A 21,771-nucleotide genomic window follows, 5' to 3' on the forward strand; every position below is an offset into this window, starting at 1 on the left:
TTAGTTTGATAAGTTAGTAGATATTACAAATTTATATTTTATGAAAGTTCAGTTGTATTTATAAGATTTAACCTAGATCCATGTGGTTTCCAGTTGAAAAATGCAGAGTAAAGAGATCAGTTACAGCTTTGGTTGAAATACCCACATGGTCCAGCGATTACTTTCCAAGGAAATATGACTTTCAGAGTGTTCTAAATCCTTTTCAGGATACATTTCCCGAGTAAATTATTTTATTCTGTCTTGGGTGATGGAATAAGAAATATAATTTTTCCCGAGTAGAATTAGTTCTATAAATTCTATAGAGACTGCAAATATTGTTAAGTTAAATTCTCGATTTGAATTGCAGTTACATTATGACAAGTATATTTTTCCGCAAAAAACATAGTAGTCGTGGAAGCACACTACCTTCTGAGAAATAATCTGCACGTCCCTCGTACGTGTTGCGTCACAAGCGTGGGCGTGATTCCCCTCCGGTCGTTCGTTGACAACAAACATGAGTCGTGGGCGGACCGAAGAGGGACTCGCAACCTGAGTGGCAATACCGACAGTTAGCCAACAGTAACGACAGAAAAACTCAGGCCAGAATTGCCGTCCGTCCCTTACAAGTTCTGTAGTTTGCTAGTCGTGAGACAGATAACAGTTTTATCCAAATCCGTCACGCTGTAAGTGACCGAAAGTGTCCGGTTTCTACAGCCAGAGGGATTGCGATGCCCTCTGACTTTATCTCCCTCTTCAACGGGGACCGCGACTTGAATTCTCCCGGATCCCTGTACTCTAAAGGTAAACAAAGTTCCTCCACTGTACTTGTACTGGTAAAATAGTTTGACATTCATGTTATGTGGTGTGTGGATATGCAACAACTTTACCTGAGTTCGTTCTCAACATGTGTGTGTGTGTGTGTGTGTGTGTGTGTGTGTGTGTGTTTAAGCGTGTGTCGGCGGCGTTCACTTTACTTCAGTGCCATTCATCTATAAACCACCTCCTGTCCTGTCACATGCCTGCGCATGAGCCGAAGTTAAAGTTTTGGCTCTCCTGCGCAACCTTCACGGATACTCGTTTTGTTTTTGCAGTCCCATGCTCATGTTTTCGGCGCACTAAAGCCCTCAGCTGCTGCATACACACCGGTCAGACCAGTTTACTATCTCCTTGCCAGCCTAAAAACCCCGCTATCTATTTTCTCTGGTCTGTTTGAATAGGCCGTCGATGCCCTCCGCCCCCGCCAGGCACTTTACACATGCACACATATGCATGCATTGCACTGCTCCCAGAGCGGCGCTAGTGGGACAATTAACATAAACTGTGTAATCATCAGCAAGGTAGCCTCAGGCAACCTGTGGATAGAAAAACTGAACTCTACTGAACTCTTAACAACAGGTGCAGTGCTGTAAAGTCGGCATTTTTCTGTTATCGTCGGCTTTATTTATTCTGGAGACTGTTATAACACAAGGATAATAAAGGTAATTAGTTTATCAGTTAAAGAAGACTTTTTCAGAGTAACTGCTTTTTGTTAAAACCCCTACACCTTGCAAACTAAACATTTTAACCAAACATACAAGAATGCAATGTTTTTTTTTTGTTGTTGTTGTCGTTTAGTTTATCAGTCACGATGCACAGAGTTGGTATGCATTTTTTTTTGTACTATGAAAAATTACTATAAGCTATTTCAGTTGCTTTTGTCTGGAGTTGGGTGTGGTGGCAGGGATACCTAGGAAGGTCCTAAACGCTACCAAAACCATTATCTCTTTCTTGCCTTAACAATGGACCTTTGTTAAGGCAAGAGGGTTTTTCTTTTCATATGTTGACATTCCTTGTACACATGTACACAGAAAAACGTATGGGTTTTTCTTGTCATACGTTGACATTCCTGGAACATGGTTTTACTTGTCTTTGCAGATAATCCAACTCACGTGTAAATGAACTAATTGGAGTGCTGTTTACAAAGTGCAACACATTCTGAGAAAAATACGTTCCATTTCACAACAATGTTTCTAGGTGGAAAAAAAAAAAGATCTGGATGAGCAAGGTGAAATCCAGCCGTTTGAGAGACAAACTAGACATAACTCCACCTCAGCTTTTGGTTCATAGGTGATGAAAGACAAAGTTACCTCATCTAAGCTTAGTTTTACAAAATGCTTAGGTCATACTTTTGGATAATTTTTTTGTAACCAATGCCCCAAGCTGCTGTACACAACATTGTAAAAGGTGGTGTATATCAGACAAAAACAGCAGGTTTTTATATGCAAATTATATGTGCAAAAAGAATATTTTTTATCCTAATTAGCTCAATTAGGATTTGAGCTAATTGTGTTGTGCAAAAACATCAAAATACAAGTTGGCTTCCTTTACACTGAGAGCTTAAGCTGCTTGAGGGAATACTAAAGGCCAAAAGTGTCCAAAGAAGGTTCAGTGGACTGCTCCTTATGGATACCCATTCAATTTCAATGCATGCTTCATCCTTGCAGGACGGCAGAAATATCGTGTGCTATTTACACTAGTCGATGGGCGAGAAGTTGGGTAAACCCCTGACAGGTCACCAATCCATTACAGATCTACAAAGAGATTGAAAGTCATGTACACACTCACTTACACCTAAGGTCGGTTGGAGGGAACTATTAAACTAAAATACATGTTTTTGTAAAGTGTAAACCTTGCCTTATTTGTTTATCATTTCTTCATTGTACTCAGCAGGCATGTCTACATCCACTCTCCAACTACCTAATCCATTTACTTCAGCTGTTCTTGTCACTTGTCCATGTCGTAGAACTTATTCCTCTAAATTGTCCTGATTTTAGATTGGTTCATCCAGACTGTAAAAATCAAATCAAATCAAATGTAATCCTGACATACAAGCTTCATCTCAAAGACCTATTTCAGAAAAGGCATCAATGCATCAGATATTTTCTTGGATATATCAATGGAGAATACACATAGGAAAAAGAAACATAAATGTAACAATTTGCAAAATGGCCTACTAGGTAGCAACTATGCGTATTTGCTACCTTTGAGGTCAGGTGGACTGCTGATCGGATGATGAATAATGCCTTTTATAGCTGTGTTGAAGGCCAACACACCATTACAGCCTATACAAGGCTGTATTTTATTATCCACCAATAAACTCAAATAGTACATCTTAAGATCATTCTTTAAAAGTCCTCCATTTCACCTTTAAGTGCACAATTTATTCCTCTTCTCAAAGAGGGTAAATTATTTTAACTTGTTATAAACATTGACAAAAGTTGGCTTCCTGGTTTTCCAATGATATATCAGATAATTGCAGCCCTTAATGTTAAGATTCCTGAGTCCTAATTACTAATCACACTCTTGTATCTCTTTATCAGCTCAGCTGTCACATGTAATAGCATTATTGTGACATTGTTTTGTAAGTCAACTCCTCTGGTCTTTTACAGATTTACTCTGTTGTTTGAAAGAAAAAAAAATACTCACAATTGTCAATATTGATGAGTTGTACCAAAAAATGCCCATAAATTCAAGTAGATTTTTTTTTTTTTCCTTTTTCTTTTTAATATCTATGTAGCATCTAGCCATGTTCTCCTTTGGGCAACATGCTCTTTGTAGGGAGCTCATTTTTAGCTTGAGAGTAGCCCAGGGAATACCAAGGAAAAGCAGAATGCTTTAACAATAGCTCTCAAGACAGGAAGGCATTTTGTGCTACTTTTTGTAGTCCGTGAGGGACTTCTGGTTAATGATTGTATTAAAATGCCTTCCCTGCAGTTTCACTGTAAAAATGAAGAATGTTACGGCTTCAGTATACATTCTGGTTAGCCTATTTAACAATTGTAAGCCCTCAGATCTCGACATACTTCTTTTTTTTATTTTTTATTGACACCCACCTTAGCTTGGCCAATAATTAACTCTTGGTCTCCTCTGTGTATAAACCGAGGTTTAAATAGCACTCTATTAATATTGACTCTACTGTGTCAGGCAAACTTAGCGGCATGCGCTTAAAAATACTCAACTGCCTTGAAAGCTAGCGGATATGTAAGGAAACCCAAAAAGTATGGCAGAGGGGGAAAAAAATGGAAAGCAGAATAATTATTTTTATTTGCATTAGATCGATTTGTATTCCAGTTGGCACACTGTCAACCGTGTCCTGTTCTTGTTGTGGGCTTGTCTCATTAATACGATCTGTTCTCAGATATCCACTTCAACAAGAACATCGTGACTCATTCATCTTGAGAACTTGAATTCCTTGAAATATTATAGAGACGCAATGTTTTGTTTTTGTTCAGAACGTTCTCGGTCACATCTTCATCTGTTAAAACATCAGTCCAAACCGGTTCTGCACACTTCCAACTCTCATTTTAGCTGGCAACCATATCCGTATGCCACAAAAAATGATCAAATATCATTTATTTGATCATTTATGATCAAATAAATGATATTTGATCATTCTTGATTTATTTCATATGACCAAGAATATTTTTTTAAGTGTCTGAAATTATTCAGAAGCATTTGGTTTACTGTGATTTTTATGAACAACCAAAAAATGGTCTGAAAAGGAGAAAATGTCAAAAAAAAATGGAAAGCAGAATAATTAATTTTATTTGCATTAGATTGATTTGTATTCCAGTTGGCACACTGTCAACTGTGTCCTGTTCTTGTTGTGGGCTTGTCTCATTAGTATGATCTGTTCTCAGATATCCACTTCAACAAGAACATTGTGACTCATTCATCTTGAGAACTTGAATTCCTTGAAAAATTATAGAGACGCAATACTTCCGACTCTCATTTTAGCTGGCAACCATATTCCAAGGCCACGCTGTGATATGATCAAGAATATTTTTTTCTAAGTGTCTGAAATTATTCAGAAGCATTTGGTTTACTGGGATTTTTATGCACAACCAAAAAAGAATGGTCTGAAAAGGAGAAAATGTCAAAAAAAGCAGAATAATTATTTTTATTTGCATTAGATCGATTTGTATTCCAGTTGGCACACTGTCAACTGTGTCCTGTTCTTGTTGTGGGCTTGTCTCATTAATACGATCTGTTCTCAGATATCCACTTCAACAAGAACATCATGACTCATTCATCTTGAGAACTTGGATTCCTTGAAATATTATAGAGAAGCAATGTTTTGTTTTTGTTCATAACGTTCTCGGTCACATCTTCATCTGTTAAAACATCAGTCCAAACCGGTTCTGCATACTTCCGACTCTCATTTTAGCTGGCAACCATATCCCTATGCCACAAAAAATGATCAAATATCATTTATGATCAAATAAATGATATTTGATCATTTATTTCATATGATCAAATATGAAATTCTTGATTTATTTCATATGATCAAGAATATTTTAAGTGTCTGAAATTATTCAGAATAGGGATGTGCCGATCAGGTTTTTTCCTGCCGATACCGATACCGATCACCCATGAGGGCCGAGATACCGATCACCGATACCGATCACATAATTATTATTATTTATTTTTTTTTATCATAAACACTACCGGTTACATTATGTGGGAAAAGGAACCATGAATTCACCTTAATTTAGACAAAAACTTGTTTTTAATAACTTTTTTCAAGAAGAAAACTAAACAAAACAGGCATTGTGCAAATTGTACTGCTATTGATAATACTACCTTTAACAGACTGATAACATATGAAGGCTCTGAAGAGGCTAAATAATGCAAAGAGCCAAAATAAAACCTCTCAACATTGCCAAAAAAATTCAAGTATAAAACTTAACATTCAAAGGCAAAAACAGGTTCCATTACAATAAACAATCCAGAGTTACTGAATGAAAACTTCCTGTTAGCATGGCGGCTAGCTGATTACTGCTAGCTCTGAGTGGCTGTTTCTGACTGAGCGGAGTAATTATGCAGAACAGGGAGGAGATCGATTTTTTTTTTTTAGAGATTATCTGTCTCATGTTAGGACAGCGAAAGTTTTAAAACGTATGTAAAATTTATTTTTTAAGTTGCTGCAGCTTTAAGCAGGGGTTCGGCGTGAGAGTCACTACCAGGTGGAGCAGAAGCGAAGCTCTGTCTGTGAAATATTACTACCTGTAGCGTAGCAGCGGTTCAACAGCGAGAGCAGAACCAGCGTCTTACATCGCAGCTCGAAGACTTAAATAATTTTGCGGGTTATTTGTTTAGCTTTCTGACCGTCATGCTACTCCGGGTGAGTGTTTGTAGCTGTGCGCTGCTTTACCTGCTATCTGATCCTCCGTATGTCTTTTTTACTGCAGTGAGCCTCGATGTAGCCAAACTCCGTCAAGTATGGCATTGTTTGTATGCCATATTAGCTTCGTTGTGTTGATGCATTTTGACCTGCTTCAATTTTCCGCCGCAACACGCAAACTTCCCCATTCACTCAGTGCGTTGTAGTTCCACATCGCTTAGGATTTGTTGCTGCGCGTTTGTGCAGTGTGAAGGAAAGAGGAGACCAGCTGCACAGGCAGGTTGGAAATGAGATGATCGGTATCGGCAACAAGAGCCAATGATCGCCGATCACCGATCATGCACTTTTTCACGAAAATCGGCCCGATTATGATCGGTGACCGATCGATCGGCACACCTCTAATTCAGAAGCATTTGGTTTACTGGGATTTTATGAACAACCAAAAAAGAATGGTCTGAAAAGGAAAAAATGTCAAAAAAATAGGAAAGCAGAATAATTATTTTTATTTGCATTAGATCGATTTGTATTCCAGTTGGCACACTGTCAACTGTGTCCTGTTCTTGTTGTGGGCTTGTCTCATTAATACGATCTGTTCTCAGATATCCACTTCAACAAGAACATCGTGACTCATTCATCTTGAGAACTTGGATTCCTTGTAATATTATAGAGACGCAATGTTTTGTTTTTGTTCAGAACGTTCTCGGTCACATCTTCATCTGTTAAAACATCAGTCCAAACCGGTTCTGCATACTTCCGACTCTCATTTTAGCTGGCAACCATATTCCCATGCCACGCTGTGATATGATCAAGAATATTTTTTTCTAAGTGTCTGAAATTATTCAGAAGCATTTGGTTTACTGGGATTTTTATGCACAACCAAAAAAGAATGGTCTGAAAAGGAGAAAATGTCGCCGGTAGAACTGTTGTGTGGATATAAATGTCCACACAACATTTATATGTTGTAAGAATTTGCAGGTTGTTTCAAGATTGAAGAAAGAAGACAGTTGTTCAAATTACAGCGTTTTGCAACCAAAGTAAACAGAATACCATCTCTGAATGTGCAATATGTCAAACTTTGAAGGAGAGGTGCCACAACAGCAAACCTCCTGGCAGCTAAAAACAGGAGACTGAGGCTTACACTTCACAGTATTGGAAAAGTGTTGTCTGGTCTAGGGCTGAAACGATTCCTCGAATGATTCGAGTACCTCGATTACTAAAATTCCTCGAGGAAAATTTACCTGCCTCGAAGCTTCGTTAATTTATGTTTTATTAGTTAGCGCACCGTGTTCCGGCCGGGACTTCATTTGCGTTGCGCGAAGCTCTCACTTCCGCCTCTGAGTTGTTGACAAAAGCTAAGTCTCAGCGGCATAAAGTCCAATTTTCAAGATTGGCCCGTGGGGATTTTATTGATTGATGATAATGCCCGACCTTAAAATGACTGGGGGAATGCCTGGAGTACGGCAGCATTTCTCCTCCGGGGCTGCTGGTTGAAAGCGAACGGCGGGAAGAGCGCTGAGGTGAGCGGATAGCCTGAACAGGGCGGGCGGCTGAGTAGCTGATGCTTACCGTGTAAATGTAGCTTTACCGACAAACCGCACAATAAATTTCATATCCCGGTCTGAAGAAACGGGTGGCGGAGCGCATCGTACATGGCTGGTAGATGAGTTTCTGAGTGTGACCAGTGAAGGTGTCGTAAATATCCCGTATTGCTTCCCCCCGTGTTAGTCCCCCGGTCTAACGGTTCGTCAGTCCGCTGGTCTATTTCCTCCACCCCATCTTACCTTCGTTCATTCGCCCTCTCCTCCCACTCCAGGCGGCATTTCCCGTATTTTCAAACCCAAAGCGTGACAGGTTAGGTGGCAAGGTGAGTTTAATTAATCTATTAAACTCACTGAAGATGAATACATAAACTAAAAGCTGGATTGTAGACATTTTTTATAAGCATATTTGTGAGCCTGTCTCTTTGTTATTAAATTCAATATAATTTCAGATTTTTCTATAACTTTTCTTCTGGTTAACTTAGAAAGTGAGCTATTATTGTTACAGGTTAGTTTTCTAAACTACAAAAAAGGAACTGCTAGGGATGCTCAAATATGAAAAATTGGACTGATATTGATATCTGATAGTAACACCGGTATTATGCCAGATTTACCAATATTTCATTTTATAATTTTTTTTAATCCAATTACTCGATTAATCGTAAGAATAATCGATAGATTACTCGATTACTAAAATATTCGTTTACAACAGCCCTAGTCTGGTCTGATGAGTTAAGATTTCTGCTGCAACATGATGCAAGGATCCATCCAACCTTCTACCAACAGTTAAGGCTGGTAGTAATGGTGTAGGGGACATATTTCTTAACACACATTGGGGTCCATGATACCAGTTGATAATTGTTTAAAGTGTTGTTGCTGACCATGTCCACAAATCTCCCTGTATACTGGGCCAAACATCTCAACCTAAGCCTTTACTGTGGCTGAAGAAACATTTTGCTTTGGTTGCCATGTCTTCATGGTCACTAATGGGTCAGTCATCATGGGTGTCACTTCTCAGTTATGCAAAATTGATATCTTGATTACCATGTTAAACATCTAGATGAAGGGGGTTAAGGAAATTGAAAGTGTACAGATCAACATATTTGAATCTAAAATGTTTTTCGTCCTCATTACTGCCCCTTTGCTGCTTTAAATATGACCTCAACAATGCATCTGTTTATTTCAAAATACAGCTCTGGAAAAATGAAAAGCCCACTGCACTGAACCCCATTGAAAACCTCCTGGTTATTCCATCAAACATTGATTTCTGAACTCTTCCTGAGTTAAAACACTAGTATTGCTGTTTCTAAATGAATATGAACTTGTTTTCTTTGCATTATTTGAGGTCTGAAAGCGCTGCATCTTTTTTGTTATTTTGGCCATTTCTCATTTTCTGCAAATAAGTGCTACATTTTTGCTTAAAAGTTCAGATACATGTTGTCAGTAGTTCATGGAATAAAAGAACAATGTTCATTTAAATCAAACGTGTATTAAAAGTGAAATCAGAGACATTGATCATTTAATGTTGTCTCTTAATTTTTGTCCAGAGCTGTATATCTTGTTTATAAAAAGCAATCAGTGCGGTGATGTTTGGAATTCACACCTCTTAAAGTTGTGTTTGTGTGTGTTTATACCCTTATCTTCTGCTCCATCTCTTTGATTAATTATTAACCCTCGCCAAACTTCAGTAAGAAGTCTAATCGGGGTCAGGTCAAAATATCACCTCCTTTGGTATTTACTGCACACTTGTGACTTTGTTTGGGCCGCGACAAATCAATGTCTGAGTGGTTTAACCTGTTAAAGAGCCTGGAGGTGTTACTTGGCTATCCGTCTTGTGTGAAATTGCAAGTTGAAGTTGGAGTCTCAAACAGCTCCTTATTTTAACATTTTTCTTGAAATAATGTGTTGCTCATTTATCTAAATACTTTGGCCAGCAAGTCTGGGGATGGGTGCAGAAATACAATTCAAAAAGTTGCTACATAGAATAAAGCAACTCCAAAAGCTCAATATTAAAGCTAATGTTACTCTTTGCAATACCACGTGTGCATGTTCCACACTTTATCAGAGGAGAAAAGCAGTTTTTAGATCTGCATCTTGGATGTTTTGCATGCACAACAGGAGGCTAGAATCAACTTTTACGCTGTGCAACTAAGTTATCGCTCTCAGATGACCTCTGAAGTATTACAGGCATGCCGGTGTTGCAGGTTTTCCATTCTGCCAAAGGCGTTTCTTTTTAAAATAGGAGACTTTTGTTTCCTGGGACTGTTTCAGATTAGCTGGTTTGCTGTATTTATGTGATGAAAGCAGATTTTCACCTGTTAAGTCTAGATACTTTTTTTCTGGACAAATGTTGCAGGATATCAGGGAGTCACTGAGAAAAAGGACAGTGTCATGACAGAAGTCTGCATGTGCAAATTTTTTTTTTTTTTTTTTTTTTTACCCGGTAATGCTTAAGGTCTTTTTTTAATTTGTGGTTAATTAGCAGAATCATATTCCATGAATGTGTTTTCCATTCACTATCATGCATAGAGTTCAGTCTCTCCATGACCGTATGCAGATTAAATATTCACTTTTACATTCTGCAGTCTGAATGTGGACAGTGTAAGGGAGAGAAGAAGCATTCAGTATGGCCAGCGCTTTCGCTTGCCTTCATCTTCAGGGAGATTTCTCTCACTCTTTTGCGAAAAGCCCAAAGCACCTGTGAGATCTAACAACCCTCGTGCGCCTCTCTGCAGCAAGGCGATTGCGAACTAAGACATTAAATATTAAGCGAGATGAATCTTGGCTGGTTGCAGTCTTTCCACTGGCAAAGTACAGCAGTTAAGGTGTCAGACACTTATAACGTGGCGGCACAGACTGTGTTACCAGGTCTCAAGGTATTTTATTAGTCAAAATTAGAGTAAATATCTTCCTCATCTAAAGATTATTCAACTTTTAAATTACTTAATTTTTAAAGTCTTAAAAATAACAAAATATGCACCTAAGGCTTCCTACTGAAAGAGTATTGGGGTAAGTAGAATGCCTATAGCTTGTAATCCAGTCTACAACTTTATGAACCCCCTCCTCCCTCCCTTTGTTATCATTTTCTAGTTGGGACTGCTCCAGCAAGCTCTCAATACAAATGGCTTTTAACAAGCCCTCTGACGTGCTTTGGCCTTTTTGAAGGTTGACTTTTTTTAACCTTTAGCACCAGCACTCACACACTTCACCTGGCTCTTGTTAGCCATCTTTTTTCCCCGTGGTGCTCTTCACTTTGCAGTTTTGGCAGCTGAATTTTTAACTACATTGGTCATGCGAATTGTGTTGTTAATAACCAGATGGAATTAATTAGCTCATCTGTCTTTGCCATGCCTTCTTCTCATCTGCTACAAAATTCAGAGCGTTTTTGCTATTGCAGATGGCAGCGAGGCATTTTATGCAGCGGTCTCATAACAAGATGAATTGCTCCTATTCTGGATTTTGTAATTGCTGCACACAGTTATGTGGGAAGAGGTGAATGCATTGCAAAATCAGATCAAGACAGTAGATAGATACATGACGCAACGAGTTCATACATGTACGAGTTCACACGTTTGCTGGCAGATGTGTGAGGTAGGATGAGGCTGTTTGTAACAGTCACTTTCTCATGGATGTTGGCGCTCAAACTGTAGTGGTGCTTGTGTGGACAATCAGGAGACCAAAGCTGCAGGTTTGTAGATGTTGCGCTATTTTACTCCAAGTATACTATCATGATGCCGTTTGGTCATTTTGGGCTTAGACACATTTTTAATCTGGACACTATTTCTGCCGGTGCAAAGACAAGTTCTTTAGCGGCATAGAACTTGCAATGGACTTCTTGGTTGCAATATTAGGCATACATAGCCTTGGATATTTTAATGTTATGAATCAAAACTCTGCCTGCAGGTAATATGTTTAGTCAGTCGTTTGGAACTTCAGTGCGATGCTGAAGAAAAAATGGAGAGACCTATTTGAGTAAATGGAAACTAGTGTTGCCAATATTCAACTATAGTCTTGAATTTGAAAGTTGTCTTTATTTCTAGGACTGCAATATATCAGAACAATGTGTAATGATGGTTCTGTTTCTAAAATGTGTGCTGATTATTTTGATTATGATTAATCAATTTTTTTTTTTTTTTTACTCTTTTCATTGCAATCAATAAACAACGTCCTCCCCCCATATCTTATGAGCTTTTATGCAAAGTGCGTCAGGGAATTAAGGGGGTGTTAGAGTTCCTGGGCAAATATGCATATGCACAGCATGAATGTATGACATCTGAAATATAATTTCTTGCCAAATACTGCAATATTGCACACACTTGATACCACAATGATCTTTGTGATTAGATTGTGCACTGTTGCTCATTTCTTCGCAAAGAATGACGTTGTTTTGCAAAATCTACAAAACGTGTACAGCAAAGGTTTGGTTTAAATTATTTTAAACTTAAACCAAACCTTTACTTATGTAATGAACGTTTGGTCATCACAATGTGATACGTGCCCTCAGGTATGTCAGTCTTGAAACAGGGTTTTCCCTCACTATATGCTTTCAGCAGCATTATCCAAGGTGGGGGCGCCTGCAGGGAAAGAATCTGCCCTTGAGTGATTTTACCTTCTTTCTTTTTTGTTTTTGTTTTTCCTTTTTCAAAGTAAATGACAGGGACTCTCTCATCAAGGCTTTTACAAAAAAAAAAAAAAAAATTCAAAAACCTTTAGAAATGCACACCACCTTTGGGATAAATTAGTAATTAATCTTGCAGTTTCACAGCACCTATGTCTCAGCGTCCTGTGTTGTTGTTTTCTGAGTCGTCCTTTGCTTCCTCGGGTGACTGGTAGGACTGGAACAAACTGCAGTGTTGGTCCATCTGAATTTCCCCAGTATCCTGTCATTGTCTGAATTCAGTCAACCCCGGTGGCTCAACGAAAAGTCCTGCACAAATTCAGGACAAATCTACTGGCAATCGGGGCCAAATCTACATATTTACTGTAAACATCCTCTGCTTTCAGGAGTGAAATTAAATTGTAAATGAAGGAATCTGGCTTCATTTCTTGCCCAAAACTTCTTTTTGTTGTCTTTGTCGGAGGATAGTTATCTCTTCCTTGAACTTTCTTCATGCTCTCCAAGTCTTGTTGTTTAATTTTTTTGTTTGTTTGTTTGTTTGTTTTAATACACGAGAAGCTATTGAAGGTCATCTTAGCTCTTGACATAATCAGAGTCACTTTAACCTTATCCCCAGTTGCTCAGGAATAGTTTGAGTAAAATTCAAAGGTTACATTTGCTTTAATGCCCCCACACACAAATCTCGCCTTACCACAAATAGTAACTACAAACAGTAAACTAAAAAGAACTCAGCTGAAAAATGTTAATCTGTAAAACGGAAATCAAGTTGGTATCAACTCCATTTTTTTTCTAATTACTCTCATAACATTGAGCCATAATAATATATAGTATCAGTGTTTTTTGCTCAGAGTGGCTACATCTCTAGCCACTACTTCTTGTTTCATAGTTGAGGAAGTGGGAAGATCCTGATGAGTGTATGAAGACTTCGCCAACAGGAACGATGATGATTGTGTGTCTCCATCTTGACAAGCTGCAGCTTGCCTGAGGATGAGCAATACTGTGACTCCACAGATTTTTCTTCTTCATGCTTCTGCTTGACTCTACTACCAGTTGTTTATATTGACTTAAATCATGAACCAGCATGCAGTTCAGAGCAGTGAGCGTGCAGTTTGTGAAGGTGTCTGTGTGAACTGGATTGAACAGTACTTGGAAGGAGAAATAAAATCTTATGTGTTTCTCAATTTAGTTTTGGTCCAACAAAAGTTTGCAAAGGCTTTTTGGGATCTTCTTTCTCAGATCCCTGGGATTTTCTTTTAGAAATTAGCAGACTTTCCAAATCCTTAATTAAACTGAACAGTAAATCATCTTAAGGGAGCAGTATTATGTATTTTATTCAGACATTTGGTGCCCTTTTCTTTTTTTGCACAATTAGGTAACTATGTTACCTTCAGCTGTTATAAAGATTGCCTATAAATCAAATATAACTTAAAAGAAATTTGACTTTGTAATTTGACCTCCGTCTCTTTAAAAACTCTTGCTCTTTCTGAAACTCCACTTTCCATAAGTCATCACAACATCGCTCCTCTATTAACCCTTTGCCAATGTTTTTCCCAGCTCACACATGATCTCATATAATAAGCTTCAGATGCACAGCCAGGTGTTTGCTAATTTCTTCTGGCTAGTCTGAAGGAGCTGAGTTGGGGAGTTGTGAGGGAGGGCTGCTCTGCAATGTAGAAGCTTGGAAACTGCAGCTCCGAGGAGGAGTTGTGCTTCGAAGGCAGCACTTAGTCCACCCTGGCGTGGCAAAATGGTTGCCACAGGAGCTTAAAGGATTTCTCAAACATGCATGAAAGAATAAAGGCAACACTTCAAGTATTTTTTTTTTTGATGAAGGAATAACATAACATGATGAAAAGCTCAAAAAAGTCCATTTTAAATAATACTGCACTTTCAGGTAATTAAATATTAATCTCAATCAGGTCTGTAGAACAATTTTCCACAGCTACTTCAAACTCCACTTTTTAAAAAAACAATATCTCAGGAAACAAGCAGGGAAACGTAAGACAGTATGAGGTGTGTTTTAATGTAAGAGCTTTGTGAGGCTTGGTCAGACCTACGGGTTGTTTTTATTTAAAGCCGTGACTGTTTTGAAATGACATCTCAGTTTACAAAAAAAAGTGGGATTAGGTTTCTGGTTCTGCTTTCTTATTCACAATTGGTCTATTGTGAACTTCTGATTGCCTGGAGACTCCAACACACCTTCCTGGTGGGTGTGTTGATCCGGACCCTCTTTCAGTCAGTTTCAGTTTATTCTTATCTTCTTATCAATAAACTCAACAACTTTTCCTTTTGGGATCAGTCCATGGATCTTTCCAGAAGAGGATTACTACAACACCACAAGCCATTTCCAAATCTTTATTGAATTTGTAAGTGGGCTGTTCACCGTGTGCTGCTGTCCTCTTCAAAAGAACTTTGGCAGGAGTCTGAAAGTATTTACCACCTGGATTACATTGTGTAGGTCATTGCCATGATTCCAAAATTACTCTTGCCTTTGAGAGTGTGAACATGGAAACTTGTGTGTATCCTGCTGGCACAGTGAGACGACAGCAGGTGCTCTGGAGTCCTGTACCTTTTGGAGTCGGGCCTGTTTTGATTGGCCTAGTTCTTGGCAGGGTCAATAATTGGACATTCTGTTGTGGTCCTTGTTGTTTGTGTAGGTGTGGTAGCGCATATTGACCTGGAGGCTTCTGCACTTTGTGCTCATTCTGCAACAATGTTTTCTAGTGGTATGGATCAAACTGACATCTTCATGGATTCAATTCTTCATCGTGGACTTTTTGCATTGCCAGTGATTAATGTTGACACCATTAAAATTCTATACTGCTGAGGAAGCTAGTTAATTAGGTTGACATGTTAAGCCTCAAGCTTAAGAAACAAACTATAACATGCTAATTATTAAACTCAGCATTGGCTGTTTGTTATTAACTTTACGTTTGTTGTTTACATCGGGGCTAGCCCTCGTATGTACTGTACATGTTTAAAACTATTACTAATGTTCCTGTCATGCTGAGATTAGGAACCGTTTCCAAAAAGTGAAAATATGTAGCTTGACAGGTACGTATTTGGCTGTCTTTAGTCAACACAAATGTTATAATACAGAAACAGAGCCTCGCTGGTCATGAACTTTCTTATTGGTGCACAAAACATGATTGTTAGAAATGGAAAAGAACTAACAAGAAGAAAAATGTTTGTAAAATGAAATGAAAACCAGTTTAATGTTGCACATTAAGGAATTGTTAAGGTAGCAAAACAATATAATAAAAGTTTTCCATCCAACAAAGAAATTAGACTAATTGAAAGTGCGTCATGTAATGCCAGCTCGTGAAAACGGGATTGATTTTCGAATGAGTCGCTGATGTGGTTAACCTAACAGCTGGGTGATGTTACACGACCAGTGAATGTTTGCGTGCAGTGTGGCTAAAGACCTTTCCTGTTGCTTCAGCATGGGTTTCCTGTGAGTCTGGCAGAAATGCCAGTATTGGCACACCAATTTCAGTGGACTGTAAAATGATTATGTGATGTTGTCTGATTTAGACTAAATCACATTGGTCTGGTTTTATTTAAAGTGTTGTGTACATCTATGATACATTCTAGAATTTGAGGGTAAACATGGCAAGTTTTGGTAAATCTACGTGTGGGAGCCTGCTTGGGTGCTGTAAATACTTTGAATTCTTTTTGCTGGCTTGGACACAACTGCTTTATCTTTTGATTTCACTTCTAAGAGATGGGCTACAAAGTGTCGTGCTCCTCTGTAATTTAACTTTTACCTCAAATTAGTCTCCACCAAACAGTTCGGAATACCACTGACCCAGCTACCCAGTTGTGTAGAGAACAACTTCAGCAAATAGCCTTACTTGTGTGCAGAATGGGGCTACAGTTTCAGTGTTTGGCTCTCATTTGTAGTTCGGTGTGAAGTCTGCAATAGTGCTGGGTGTTTGTTGAAAGCAAGTCATGTAAACTGATGCCTGGCGGTTGTTCATTGTCGCCTCAGGATTAGCTTCCCTGAAACAGCTACATGCCAAACTTTAAGCACAAACGAGTTTGCCCGTTCCAAAGCCTCACTGACCTCAACCTTTTCAAATGACGGCTGGAAGACTTTGTTATTAAGCTGTAAAAGTGTTAAAGTTACAGCTTCAAGAATATTTCTTTAGAAATTGTCAGTCACTTACTGCATTCCAATTAATTATGATGACTGATAGGGTTCTCTTTTCTTTTTGTACTAAAGCCCTTATAATGCTTTATTTCTTGATAAACACTTGCTTACCTATAAAATATTTGATATGTTTTCAGTATTTTTCTACAAGTTCAACAAAATGAATAGGTAGCTAGCCTTATTTGTTTTCTTAACTGAAACAGCTGGGAGTGTGAAAAAGAGCAATGGATGGTTTCAGACGGTTGTTGTTCTGATGGTCTTTGCTGTGGTCTGTTGGGTCAAATAAGCTGTACTTTGTGCAAATTCTGTATAAAACTGAAAAAAAAAGAAAAAATTAAGTCAAGTTTATTTGTGCAGCACATTTCGCAACAAGGCAGTTAGTTCAAAGTGCTTTACGTAATGAGAACGTCGTATTGAAATTATTGAGTAAAAAATTAATTTTACTTTAAAATAATACATTAAAATCCTAAACCGAGTGAAGCATGTACTATGACAAAGTCATCACACTTAAAAATTAAACACATCTGTTCGGTTATTTAAGAGAATAAGTTAGAAGTAATAGACTATTAGGCTGCAGCTTCATGCTTGTGTCTGCTACACATGCAAACTCACACCTGGACTTCCTCTCTTCTGGATTTTCCAGCACTGTCTGGATTTTTAAAAATAGAAATGGGTGTGCAGGCTTATCTCCGCATACTCTAAATTTTGATGGTTGGGACATTATCCTGCGGTCTGTTTTCTTAAGTGTAAAGTATCATCGGAAGCATGCATTGGCTACTATCAATAACATGTCTTTAAAAAAATGTGTATGTTTATGTTAGAGGTGTGTAACCTATTTCCATTTTGAGTCACATCAAGGTCATGGATGTTCACAAAGGTACCTATAAACAAACCATTAAAATATTATAGCTTCATCTCCATTTAAAGTGTACTTCTAAAAAATAAATAATAATTTGTTTTTAATCACAAAATTGTTATTTGCCCCTATATAAATAAAAACCCATTTGATTTTACTGTTAAAATAGTATTTAATCACATAGCTGTTATCTTAATGTTCTTTGTGCCCATCTAGCATCTTCAGGGCCACAAAAATTGCTATGATGGACCAGATTTGGCCCAGGGGCCTTTAGTTTGATGCACGTGGTAAGTGTGTTCACATAACTTACTTGTGTAGCATATTTCATCAACAAAGCAGTTCAAAGAGCTTTACATCATAAAAATACAAAAATAAAATTCATAAAAACAAAATACAGTCGACAACTGAGAAACCATTGACAAGCATTTCATTTTGACATTGTAATGTCTGGCCATTGTTCCATTTTTTGCTTCAAAAGCAACTCTAAACAGGTGGGTTTTAGTTGATTTAGAGGAACTCAGTGTTTCAGATGTTTTGCAATTTTCTGGAAGTTTGTTCCAGATTTGTGGTGCATAGAAGCTGAATGCTGCTTCTCCATGCTTGGTTCTGGTCTGTTCTGCATTCTCAGAACCAGAGGACCTGTGTGATCTGGAAGGTTGATAGAGCAGCAGATATTTAATGTATTTTGGTGCTAAGCCAGTCAGTCATTTATAAATTAACAACAATATTTTAAAGTTTATTCTCTGAGCCAGTGTAAGGACTTTAGAACTGCGGTAATGTGCTCTATCATCCTGGTAGTGAGAATGCCAGCAGCAGCGTTATGAGTCAGCTGTGGCTCTCTGGTTATAGTGCAACTGTTCCGGTTAAGTTTATTAGCAAAAACATTTTGTCAACAGCATTACAATGCTTTCTGCAAGCAATAACCACTTTGATGCAATGATGTGACTTTTTTCGTGGCTGTTGTGCAGGAGGATGTAAAGTAACTGACGTAAGCCTAGTCATGCAACATTCTTGAGAATATCTGTCTGATTTGGTCAGTTATTGTCGGTGTTGCATCAGTAGCATTGCAACCAGAAAATGCATCACTTATTATGACAAAAGACTCATATTGCTGGCTTTTATCTGTGTACATTTCTTTTCTCGTGCTCCTGGTTTGTTTTCAGTCTTCAACCACTACATGTCTTGGCTTTCACACACAAACATCTGCAGCCATCTTTGCATAAACATCACTTGCGAGGGCTGCCAAGTTTGTTAAGGTAATTTATCCCAACATTCAGTATGTTTACTCAGCTTAGGGTTTTTTTTTTTTTTTTTTTTTTTTTTTTTACCCATACTTTCTATATCACTGTATCCTGTTGCAAAGCTTACTTTCACTGATGTTATGAATGCAGTCAGATCACTGAGACTGTCAACTGCAGCTTCTGGGAAAATATGCTACCTCAGCATCTTTGTTAGCCAACAGTCACAGTCTTGGCATTTTTGTCAGTTGTTCTAATTATTGTCTCCATTCATATTATGGCTCTAGCATTTGATTTGAAATTGTGAAAGCAAACCTGACGAAGGAGATGTGTAATTCTTTTGCTGTGCGTATTGGTCGTGTTCCATAGAACCTTTAAGAAGTTATAGGGGACAAACTATGAAATCTACTGCAACTTTAAAATCTAAAAGCATGTTATCTGAAATTGAGAGGCTTGAAATGTCCAGTTTATGTGTACAGGACAGTTCAGCAACAAGGCAGTTCAAAGTGCTTTGCACCATAAAATCATAATAACGTAACCAATTATGAAACAAGCAATAAGCATACATTTTGTCAAATGCCGTCATCAAAATCATCAAGCAAATGTACGTTGATCAATGTTCCACTAGCTACTAATCAAAGGCAACTCTAAACAGGTGGGTTATTATAGATTATTTTTAACCTATTAACACATTTGAAATGCTGTTTAAAAAATACCCTTTAAATAAAACTTAAATCACAAAATGACACAGAAAAATCAAGCCCAACTTCTTTTTGTTGAAGGCTATTTTGACGAATCGCCTCATTGCAAACAGGTTTATTTTAAGCTGTTCATCAAATATAATTGGATTAAAACTAATTTTATGCCTTAATAATTTATTCATGTAGGACCTGAGATGCCATAAATCAAAGAAAAAAGTTTCTAAAAGCTTTTACTTTATGCACGTGTTAACTAAACAAGAATTCCATGTAAGCTTCCAATTTTAACTTTAAAATTTGTTGGCCACGTTTTATAGAAATAATTGAGACTGCATAAGTCTAATGTGGAAATACGCCACGTTTTTAATGCCCAGATCATTATTCAAGCATGGATGGTGCTGTTTTATCTCTATCGAGTTTCGTTGTGTTAACTCGCAAGAGACACAGAGGCTCAAAAGACATGTCCCCATGATCTGCGTTACTATGGAGTCCCAGGCAGCCCTTGTGTAGGCTTTGGCTGTAAACATTTCATGGTTGTTGTACATGGCTTGCTGCAGGACCCAGCCCCCCTCTGCTTGCTTTTTCCCCTCAGAGCTCGGAATAATCTCCGAATGCACCGACTAGGTGAGCTTAAAGCTTGCCCTCCTAATCGCGTCCTCTTAAGCGGTGTTTCTGCTAAGTTCAGACAGTCCACCTTGTGTAACAGTGCAGCCCACGGAGGCTTTCTGTGGCGGGGTTATACTACTGTTTTGTTTCTGCCTGACAGGATTCCACATGACAATGCCGCTAACCTGTTGAGCAAGATGCAGAGCAGAAAAGGGTCTGCTGCACAATAAACAGGACAAGGAGAGATGTGGGTGGAGTAGAAGAGGGGTGCACAGAAAAGAGTTAAATCACTCACTCAGCCAAAAAAATAAGGGTGCCACGCCCCAGGTGCCAGGGCTAGTAAGAGCAAGCAGCTGGAATGTGAGGGGGAAAATGAATGGGGAGTTTTAAGTCCTGCCAGTCACATGGTGAGTGCCTTCTTATTTTCACCTTTAGCCTCTCTGGCTTACAACGTAAACATCAGAGGAGACGGTGAGGGTATAAATAGTAAACCTAAATCCCATGAAGCAGAATTTCTGCCATGGAGTCTGGATTGAAACCAGTAAGTGATTTGTCTTTAAAGTATGATTGGAAGGAATCTTAATTAGTTCAGGTAAGCTATTTAAATCAGGTCATCTTAATGGTATTAGCAGGCCAGATCATAGCTGACCACATGCTATCTGGTTTAGTAATGTGTTGTGATGATTTTCACTGACGGAAGGAAACTTAAAGTTGTTTTTCTGTGGTCAGACTTCAAAACGCAACTAGTATGAGACTAAAAATGAGACTAAAATCAAAACAGCGAGTGGTGGTGTGTTTGAGTTAATATCGTTGACTTCCAGCTTTCTGACTATCGTTTTCTTTCTTTCTTTCTTTCTTTTTTTTTTTATATTTGCTCCTCTGTGAAAGGGACTGTGTCTGTCACATGTAAATAAAGACTTGCGCTCTGTCTGCTCAGGAGGACACAAACACGCTCTGCAAAATGAGAGTTTCTGTTTTTTCTGCCTCCAAAAGCGTCATAGGAGCTGTGGAAACACTTTGAACAGTCCAGCCAGTGATTCGAGACCACTGCTCCTGAGAAGAGAGTGCATATTTTCTGTCTGTGCGGTCGGCAATCTGTTTACTGGAAGGGCTTTTTCAACTCTGAGCACATGTTGCTGCATGTGCAGTCTCTCAGAGAGCCACAAGACGACTACAATTTAAACTGTGAATTCAGAGGTTGAGAGAGCTTTTGTGGGCGTGACGGGGTGTTTTCTTGTTTGTTTGTTTTTGTGTGTGTGTGTGTGTGTGTGTGTGTGGGTGTGTGTGTGCGTGTGTGTGTGTGTGTGTGTGTGTGTGTGTGTGTGTGTGCTGTGCATGCATATGCAAGATATTTGTTTTGAGAACAGTGCAAACAACCAGCACACTGAAATCCTCTGTGTAAGCGTGGTCCAGAATGGGTCCAGTTTAAGCTCCGTTTATGGGAACGAACGAGGTCTCCCTGCTCCTGTAAAAGCAAGTTTTTTATCGACCAGAGGCGTGGGTAGGTTTCAGTAGGTTCCAGGTTTGTCTATTGTACGCAGCGAGCGGTAACAATGGGAGGGTCAAGTATCTGATATACGCACCAAACCCTGGGACTCAGCTGCAAGTAATTAAAGCTGGCAGTTGGCAAAGACGAGAGTCAGGCGACTGTAATGGCTGCTCTAAGTTCATACCATAATATTTCGATAATGAATCAGTCTGCTAGTAAAAGTGTTGTCATGCTGTTGACCTAAGCCTCCCCCCCGCTCCTCTTCCTCATAACCCCGAGGCGGAAACAGTGGAGGGAGAGAAATGGTTTTGTGTGGCCCCGTTGTCTGTTTTGTAATGAGATCTTCTTTTTGTTTGATATGTCACAACTTTCGATCTGACCTCTTCATGGCTTGTTTTATTCCACATCATTTCAGACAAGGAATTACCAGTGT

At 38.6% G+C, this 21,771-nt stretch overlaps 1 protein-coding gene across 4 annotated transcripts in view; it reads left to right on the forward strand.

The window, feature by feature from the left end:
- The first annotated feature begins 302 nt into the window (after positions 1-302).
- nfat5b (nuclear factor of activated T cells 5b) overlaps positions 303-21,771 on the forward strand; it is a 40,659-nt gene continuing 19,190 nt past the window's right edge. For 2 of the 4 annotated variants that reach the window (XM_088004293.1, XM_088004294.1), the window contains exon 1: positions 303-780. In XM_088004293.1, coding sequence (XP_087860419.1) covers positions 708-780 — 73 coding nt within the window. In that variant the 5' untranslated portion in view covers positions 303-707. The remainder of the gene's footprint in view (positions 781-21,771) is intronic. The other 2 variants (XM_014987612.2, XM_014987616.2) reach the window with 1 other exon arrangement.

The sequence above is a fragment of the Poecilia mexicana genome, unplaced genomic scaffold (genome assembly GCF_051168715.1).
Source record: "Poecilia mexicana isolate PSO_F unplaced genomic scaffold, ASM5116871v1 scaffold_3, whole genome shotgun sequence".
NCBI classification, from domain to species: domain Eukaryota; kingdom Metazoa; phylum Chordata; class Actinopteri; order Cyprinodontiformes; family Poeciliidae; genus Poecilia; species Poecilia mexicana.